This window comes from Charadrius vociferus, unplaced genomic scaffold (assembly GCF_000708025.1).
Source record: "Charadrius vociferus isolate BGI_N301 unplaced genomic scaffold, ASM70802v2 scaffold259, whole genome shotgun sequence".
In the NCBI taxonomy this organism is placed as follows: Eukaryota; Metazoa; Chordata; class Aves; order Charadriiformes; family Charadriidae; genus Charadrius; species Charadrius vociferus.
In genome coordinates, this window is record NW_009661368.1 from 3,495,478 (window position 1) to 3,503,661 (window position 8,184).

Below are 8,184 nucleotides of genomic sequence, written 5' to 3' on the forward strand. Positions count from 1 at the left end.
CCTCACCGCTCCCCTTTCCTCTTTCCAGCCCAGAGAGCAGCCACGACGCTGGATGAGAAGATTGAGAAAGTGAGACAGAAAAGGAAGCTCCAGGTCAGAGCCTTTCTCTCTCGTTACTGGAAAGACTGGTGTGGGGTTGGCCTTCTGCTGCGCTCCCTCCAGAGGCACAGCTCCGAGAGCATCCTGAGCCGCGGCGCTCGGACCTCGAGCGGGCGGGCAGCCACACCTGCTGCCGTGCGGCACTGACGAGGGGGCAGAATTGTTAATGCTTAAGGTTATGCAAAAGCACTTATCTGTGAATGGGCTCATTGTAACAACAAACAAAAGCTCACAAAGGATTGAAATTTCTTTTTTATCACTTCTTTTTAAATTTTTTTTTTTTTCCAAAACTTTTCCTAGGAAAGAGAAGCTAAGCAAGCACAAGTGAGAGATGAAGATGCGGAAACTAAGGATAATCAAACAAAAACCAGGGAGTGTGAGGATTTCGGTAGGGACGAAGAAGATGTGGAGTCTCAGTATTCGTTGGATGATGAAACTATCTTCACAAAAGCAGGTATTAGCAGTACATAGAGAGATGGTGTCCTGGTTTCAGCTGGGACAGAGTTAATTGTCTTCTTGGTAGCTGCTGTGTTTTGGATTTAGTATGATAATAATGTTGGTAACGCATACTGTTTTAGTTGTTACTAAGTAATGCTTATATCAAGTCAAAGACTTTTTTAGCTTCCCATCAAAGCTGAGCAGAAGCGCAGGCAGAACAAGCTGGCCAAAGGAATATTCCATACTATAGATGTTATCTTCAATATATAAATGGGGGTTGGCCGGGGGGCAGGAATCATGATCGCTGTTTGGGACGGGCTGGGCAATCAATCACCAGGTGGTGAGCAATTGTATTGCATCACTCCTTCTGTATATTGTTTTACTGTTGTTATTATTTTCTTTTCCATTACTGTTCTGTTAAACTGTCTTTATCTCAACCCATGAGGGTTTTTTTCCTTTTTCTCCCTTTCTCCCAATTTTGTTGGGGGGGGAAGAGTGAGTAAATGGCTGCATGGTCCTAGTTGCCAGCTGGAGTTAAACCATGACAGAAGGTCAGGAGCAATAATCTCACAGACTGTTGGCTCACTGGAGAGAAGTCTGTAGCGAAGCCTTGCTGGGAGTGGGCAAGAACGTCTTATTTTTTGTTGTCTTCCTTCTGTGACGTTCCTTCTGATTTTGGTCAAGCTTATTTTGAATCATAGCCATAGTACTTTAATTGAACTTGTCCTGGAGAAAGGATATTTGCTTGGTGTTTTACTCCGTTGCATGCCTGTACTCGTTTCTTAGGCTTCTCCTCCAATAACTTGTTTAGAGCAAAAAGTATAAGATGGAGGTAGTCATCATATCTTTTTATGTGTTCAGCTGTACTTGTTAATTCCTGTCACTCTCCTCTTTCTCTGCAGATACAGTCAAAGTGAAGGAACGGAAGAGATCAAAAAAGGGAGAAGCGGTAAGTGACAGTAGGTCATTCTCCAGCATTTCTTCTGGAGGAATTTGACTTTGGTTAACAAACTGTAGCTGAAAAACCAGCCCAGAGCCCTTTGATAACATGTGTTGGTGCCTGTGTTGTTCCAGTTTTGTTGTTCTTGCTGTTTCTAGGAAGCAGAGAGCTTTTTTGAAGATGCCTCTCAATATGACGATAACTTGTCATTCCAGGACATGAATCTTTCACGACCTTTGCTAAAGGTATTGACCTACTTTAGTTATTAAATATGTTACTTTGAAGAGTGTTGTACAGTGTCCCTTCCACCAATCAGAACTGGTAAATTCTTCTCTTCACAGCCTCTCTATAAAGGAAATTATGTGGAAGCTAGTGTGATAGTCCTTTAGGAGCTGTTATCCCAAATAATGGAAACCATTCTTTGATTTGCAATTTGTCAACACTATCTTGAGTGAGACTTGTCACAGAGTCACAGAATGGCTGAGGTTGGAGGGGACCTCTGGAGGTCAACTTGTCCAACCCCCTGCACAACCTAGAGCTGGTTGCCCAGGACCATGTCTAGATGGCTTCTGAATGTCTCCAAGGATGGAGACTCTGCAGCCTCCCTGGGGAACCTGTGCCAATGCTCGGTCACCCTCACAGTGAAAAAGTGTTTCCTGGTGTTCAGAGGGAACCTCCTGTGTTTGCGGTTGTGCCCATTGCCTCTGGTCCCATCACCGGCCACCACTGAAAAGAGCCTGGCTTTGTCCTCTTTTCACCCTCCCTTCAGGGATTTGTATACATTGACAAGTTCTGCCCTCAGCCTTCTCTTTTCCGGGCTGAACAGTCCCAGCTCTGTCAGCCTTTCCTCGTATGGGAGGTGCTCCAGTGCCTTCACAGTCTTTGTGGCCCTTTGCTGGACTCTCTCCAGTATGTCCATGTCTCTCTTGTACCTGGGAGCCCAGAGCTCCAGCTGTGGCCACACCAGAGACAGTTTAATTGCTCTATCTCCTTTGTAGGCAATCACAGCTCTTGGCTTCAAGCAACCAACCCCAATTCAGAAGGCTTGTATCCCGGTGGGTCTTCTGGGGAAGGATATTTGTGCCTGTGCTGCCACTGGGACAGGTAGGGATTGAGCAGGGCACAGGAAACATGGAGAATTCACTATTCACAATAATTTGTAATTCTTGATTTTTCTTCTTTAGGTAAAACAGCTGCCTTCATCTTGCCTGTCCTTGAGCGCCTAATTTACAAACCTCGTCAGGCTCCGATAACACGGGTATTGGTCCTAGTGCCAACACGAGAACTGGGTATTCAGGTGCACTCTGTCACAAAACAGCTGGCGCAGTTCAGCAGTGTCACAACTTGCATTGCTGTAGGTGAGTATTCCGTTTCTTATGTGGACTGTACGGCTCGCTGTAAACTGCTATACAGAACTGGGAATTCTGTGTTATAAAACTGGAGGCTGTACGGTTATCACAGGCGTGCTTCTAGGGGTGTGCTATGGTTTAAAATCTCACTTTCCAGTACCGTGACATACTTTTTGAGTGTTGGTTTCTGAGAAAGAAAAGGTGGGGTCAGTTCTAATCGTGAATGTGGTATTAATCTGAGTTGTTTCCCATCCTCAGGCAATTTGGATTTGTGTACTTTGCTGCAACCTGCTCAGGGAGTCAGCAGTCCATGTTTGCTCTCTTTCAGGTGGCCTAGATGTGAAGACTCAGGAAGCAGCTCTGCGCTCCGGGCCAGACATTCTTATCGCCACTCCTGGGCGACTGATTGATCATCTCCACAACTGCCCTTCTTTCCACCTGAGCAGTGTCGAGGTGCTGATTTTGGATGAAGCAGACAGGTAGGCTTAACAGGACAGCAGTGAAAAATGAGATGGAAGTTTCCTGCTTTCCTTTTCCCAGGCTATAAGGCAGTCTTTGTTGCCCTGCCTTAAGTGATGTTTCTTATCTAGCACCAGATGAAGCTGCCCAACTTGCTGTTTTTCTGCTGTGTAGGATGCTGGATGAATACTTTGAGGAACAGATGAAGGAAATAATCAGGTTGTGCTCCCACCACCGTCAGACAATGCTTTTCTCTGCCACAATGACAGAAGAGGTAAGACAAGTTGCTGAGAAGCATATTGAGGCAGAAAGCTGAACAGAAGTTTGTCTAGTCTTTTATCAGAGATCACGTGGACTTCTTTTTTTCTCAACTTGTTTTGGTAGGTGAAAGACTTGGCTTCTGTTTCCCTGAAAAATCCCGTCCGAATTTTTGTGAACAGCAACACAGATGTGGCCCCTTTCCTGCGGCAGGAATTTATCCGGATCAGACCCAACCGAGAGGGGGACCGTGAGGCCATTGTGTCAGGTTAGTGATGAGCAAAGAAAAGCTGGAATCGGTAGGTGACCATGAAGCAGGCTCCTGAGAGGACCTTTTTTCTTTCAGCTCTACTGACGCGAACCTTCCCTGATCATGTGATGCTTTTCACCCAGACCAAGAAGCAAGCTCACCGTATGCACATCCTCCTCGGGCTGATGGGTCTGCGGGTTGGGGAACTTCATGGGAACCTCTCTCAGGCACAGCGGCTGGAAGCACTCCGGTATTAGCAAGCTTAGTTAGCGACTATAGGCAAAAAAGAAGTTAGGAGTTGGAAATTTTAGGGCAGAAGTGGATTGCTGTATTCATTGCTAATGCATTTTTTGTCTTTGTTCAGGCGCTTTAAGGACGAGCAGATCGATATTCTGGTAGCTACAGATGTGGCTGCACGTGGACTTGATATTGAAGGTGTTAAAACGGTGAGTATTTGCAGTGCTGAGCTTTTTAATGAGTCCTTCAATACTGTTTCCCTACTAACAGTGTTTCTGGTACAGGTAATCAATTTTACCATGCCCAACACCACCAAACACTATGTTCATCGGGTGGGTCGGACAGCAAGAGCAGGCAGGGCTGGTCGTTCAGTTTCACTTGTGGGTGAGGAAGAGCGCAAGATGCTGAAGGATATTGTGAAGACTGCCAAAACACCGGTGAAAGCCAGAATTCTTCCCCAAGGTACGCACTTCACTGAGGTAAAAAGCAGGAGAGCAGTAGGCAGGGAATATCATGATACAGAGGGACACTAAAAGAGGTGCTGAAAAACAAGATGGACTTTACATGAGCTGTTTCTTATGTTCACACTATTATTTTCAGATGTCATACTAAAATTTCGAGAGAAGATTGAGAATCTAGAGAAAGATGTGTATGCAGTTCTGTGCTTGGAGCGTGAGGAACGCGAGATGCAGCAGTCAGAGGCCCAGGTAAGGGTTTTTTTTAGGAATTTTTCTTTTACTTTAGTTTTTTAGAAGATATAGTGCATAAGGATGTTACCTTAATGTACTTGACCTGCCTACTTTTGAAAGGGAAGAGAGGGATATTTTTCTCGCCACCATGAGCTCACTTCTTGCCTGAATTATCTCAGATCAATAAGGCAAAGAAGCAGCTGGAGGGAGGAAAAAAAGAGACTGCGGGTGAGGGTTTGGAGCGGAGCTGGTTCCAGACGCGTGAGGAGAGGAAGAAAGAGAAGTGTGAGTCATGACACTGCTGCCATATTAAATTCCATAGCTGCAACTGGACTCTGGTCTGTACTTTAAGAGGTTCTTTATTCCATGTTTTTCTTTGTCTCTCCAGTGGCCAAAGCCCTGCAGGAGTTTGACCTAGCATTACGAGGCAAAAAGAAAAGGAAGAAATTTATGCAGGACAGCCAGAAAAAAGTCCAAATGACGGTGAGAATGTTTACAGACAAGTGGGACCCTTGGTGGACTATTCTAGTTTTCCCTTAGCAAAATCTCACATCACTGTAAACTTGCATTTTAACACTTTTCAGCCAGAGGAGAGGTCACAGTTTGAAATCTTGAAATCTCAAATGTACGCTGAGCGGTTGGCAAAAAGGAATCGCCGAGCAAAGCGAGCCAGAGCCTTGCCAGAAGAGGAACCAGCAGCAGCACCAGCAGGTGGAGACTTTTGTTTTACAGCTGACTTGTATTTGTAACAAAGTTCCCAACATGTAAACTAAATTAATTTGTATAGAGGGAGGCACTGGTCTGGTCATTGAAGGAATGGCCACCAGTGCTGGCCAGGGTGCGCGTTTGCAGAGGAGTTGTTACTTTTCCTGGTTAGGATAACTGTTGTGGTCAAAGCTACTGGGCTCTAGTAAACAAGATGATGTTGTGGCCTTCTTTTTACAGCCAATGCTCTAACTGTTGTCTCTGTGTTAGGCCCCAAGCGGAAGAAAAAACTGTCTGTGTTTGATGAAGAGCTTACCAACACAAGCAGGAAGGCTCTGAAGCAGTACCGCGCCGGGTAATGTCTTAGCAGTAGTACATTAGTCCAGACTTGAGTAGGTGGAATTTTTTTTTGCATCTCTGGACTTTCTCAGGGATATGTTGATTGATATTGGGGGGAAAAGGTGGGCACAACAAAGAAGGCATTCTTGCAAGAAGTACCTGTACTATTGATGTAATTCAGTGGGTTTTGTCTTACCTCCCCCCCTCCCTTTTTTCTCAAAAAGCCCATCGTTTGAAGATCGGAAACGCTTGGGTATGGCCCAACATAGGAAAGGAGGAAACTTCAAATCCAAATCCAGGTATACCTCTCCTTACTTTCTTGAACGTTCAAGTTGGAGGGTTTTTTTTTCCTGCTTTCTTTTTTCTCTTGTGATTGTTTAAAGGCCCTTGCAGAACCAACAAACCTTCAGCAGTAGCTTACTTTCCTACTGCCGGTCTGATGCTGGGGGCAATCAAGGATACTGCCTTTAATAGCACCTTCCTAGAAAATGCTCAGTGCTGTTCCTTATGTGTCATTGAAAGCTGGGCTGGTGGAATCTAATTTCAAGTATCTTCTCTTTCAGGTACAAGAGAAAGTAACAACTGTTCACAGTTACCAAATGGGTAATTCAGACAATGCAGACATTTCAGACATGCTCTCTCCAGGGCCTGGATTTCTTTGTACTGCAAGGAAACAATTTCAGTAAAACTGAACAGTATTTCTTCAAGTTCTGGAATAGCTTTGGGATGAATTATACCTGATTGAAAATACCTGATGGAAGACCTTGTGTGAAAACATCTTCAGCAGCCCATGCAATAAAGGATTGATTTTTTTTTTTTTTCTAAAAAGTTTGCTCTGTTTTATAAGATTAAGCTGGAGCATTACATCTTTCTACCAGACATTTAGTTCATTGTTTTTAGGGCATTTTAGCACATTTCTGTGCTTGAGAAACTATAACTAAAATGGGCAAAAAAAAGCTTCTTTCAGACTGTCACAAAGATGGTTTCAGAGATCATAGTTCATGGGAATTAAAACAAATCTCCCAAGAGGATACCGTCTGAAGAAAGGATTATCTCCAAAAGTGGGGGGGGGCAGACAGTTTCCTCCTAGCTGAAAAGCAAGCAGGTGCAAGCTGAAGCAAGAAGGGAAGACTACAACCAGAATGCAGGGTGGTTTGTTATTGTATGCAATTAATGATAAGTTTGCTCATTGTGGCTTGCTTTTTTTTGACTAGAAGCAATGCAGATGCACCTATAAAGATCAAGCAGGTTTACTGCAGGCTAGTAAACAGCAATTAATGCAGAGCATCCTAATAGAGGCACCATTATATTTACTCCACCTTTAATCAAGCAGGGAGAATTCTCTTAGTTTCATCAAAATGCTAAGCTCTTTCTTTGCATTTTTGCCATCTCCACCATCCCATTCTTTTTATCAGCCTTGCTAAGTTTCATTGATACACTTTTAATTCCTGTAAGGAATAGACCTAAGCAGCCCAGACCAACTGTTAACCTCTGAGCTGTCAAGATAAATTGAGTTTTTTGCTTCACACTTGCTCTTCTTCTGGGGTGACCCAAGTGCAGTAGTAAAAGGTAGGGGCTGTGCTCCTGAAATAGACCAGTACAACAGTGACTCAAAGTACTGGGTTTTCCAACTTTATTAAAAAGGGCAAACTTTACAAGCAGTAAATGTAAAATATACATAACAAAGTTTTGACAGGTGGTACTGCTGGGTGTATCGCCTTGATCAGTCTTCTCACAGTTCAAAGGTACATTATAGGGTATCATGGCCTTGGTGGACGCATGCCAGGTGGAGGGGGTCCTGGGAATAAAGGGACTAAATGTTGAAGAGGAAAGAGGAAGCAAGGATAAACCAGAAAGACATCTTCACCATGCTCAAAGTGGCCTTAGGATCCCTTTTTTGGCACAGAGACATTTATTGACGACTAGCACAGCTAGAGAGGCATTGAAAGGTATCGCCCTTCAAACGTTTTATGTTATGGCTTTTTATAGCTTCTAGGCATTTAAGATCACCTCTGCTCACCTCTCATTCCTGGGGGAGGTGGTCTCATGCCTGGTGGGGGCATTCCCATAGGAGCACCTCGGCCAGGTGGCATTCCCATCGGTGGGCCCATAGGCGGTCTCATGCCTGGAGGAGGTCCCATCATTCCTTACGCCAGAGAAAGAACAAGCACATAACTCCAGCTGAACAGTCACCGCACTAGTTGGTTATCAGAATAATCCTCCATAACACCAGTTTTTAATCAGACTCTGATTAATACCTCTACCACCAATTTTGCCACATAACACGAGCTCCCTGTTGCCCCACTGTATCTACAGAGTAATTCCTACCTGGAGGAGGTGCTCCTCTGCTCATGGGTGGGGGAGGACCCCCACGCCCTGGGGTGTATTGAGTTGGGGCTCCTGCTATGCTAGCAGTGGCTG

At 44.6% G+C, this 8,184-nt stretch overlaps 2 protein-coding genes across 2 annotated transcripts in view; one reads left to right on the forward strand and one right to left on the reverse strand.

Moving 5' to 3' along the window:
* Positions 1–6,342, forward strand: part of DDX27 (DEAD (Asp-Glu-Ala-Asp) box polypeptide 27) — an 8,104-nt gene extending 1,762 nt beyond the window's left edge. The window contains exons 2-20 of the mRNA XM_009893509.1: positions 29–93; positions 400–553; positions 1,440–1,486; positions 1,636–1,722; positions 2,476–2,581; positions 2,662–2,835; positions 3,155–3,305; positions 3,460–3,559; positions 3,670–3,811; positions 3,890–4,043; positions 4,158–4,239; positions 4,315–4,492; positions 4,631–4,737; positions 4,899–5,004; positions 5,108–5,202; positions 5,304–5,430; positions 5,695–5,779; positions 5,988–6,062; positions 6,327–6,342. Of these exons, the coding sequence (XP_009891811.1) occupies positions 29–93; positions 400–553; positions 1,440–1,486; positions 1,636–1,722; positions 2,476–2,581; positions 2,662–2,835; positions 3,155–3,305; positions 3,460–3,559; positions 3,670–3,811; positions 3,890–4,043; positions 4,158–4,239; positions 4,315–4,492; positions 4,631–4,737; positions 4,899–5,004; positions 5,108–5,202; positions 5,304–5,430; positions 5,695–5,779; positions 5,988–6,062; positions 6,327–6,342 (2,051 nt within the window). The remainder of the gene's footprint in view (positions 1–28; positions 94–399; positions 554–1,439; positions 1,487–1,635; positions 1,723–2,475; positions 2,582–2,661; positions 2,836–3,154; positions 3,306–3,459; positions 3,560–3,669; positions 3,812–3,889; positions 4,044–4,157; positions 4,240–4,314; positions 4,493–4,630; positions 4,738–4,898; positions 5,005–5,107; positions 5,203–5,303; positions 5,431–5,694; positions 5,780–5,987; positions 6,063–6,326) is intronic.
* Positions 6,343–7,385: 1,043 nt separating this feature from the next.
* Positions 7,386–8,184, reverse strand: part of SNRPB (small nuclear ribonucleoprotein polypeptides B and B1) — a 3,714-nt gene continuing 2,915 nt past the window's right edge. The window contains exons 5-7 of the mRNA XM_009893510.1: positions 8,092–8,184; positions 7,784–7,909; positions 7,386–7,561 (exon numbers count right to left, since the gene is read on the reverse strand). The exon at positions 8,092–8,184 is cut by the window's right edge and continues 40 nt beyond it. Of these exons, the coding sequence (XP_009891812.1) occupies positions 7,524–7,561; positions 7,784–7,909; positions 8,092–8,184 (257 nt within the window). The 3' untranslated portion in view covers positions 7,386–7,523. The remainder of the gene's footprint in view (positions 7,562–7,783; positions 7,910–8,091) is intronic.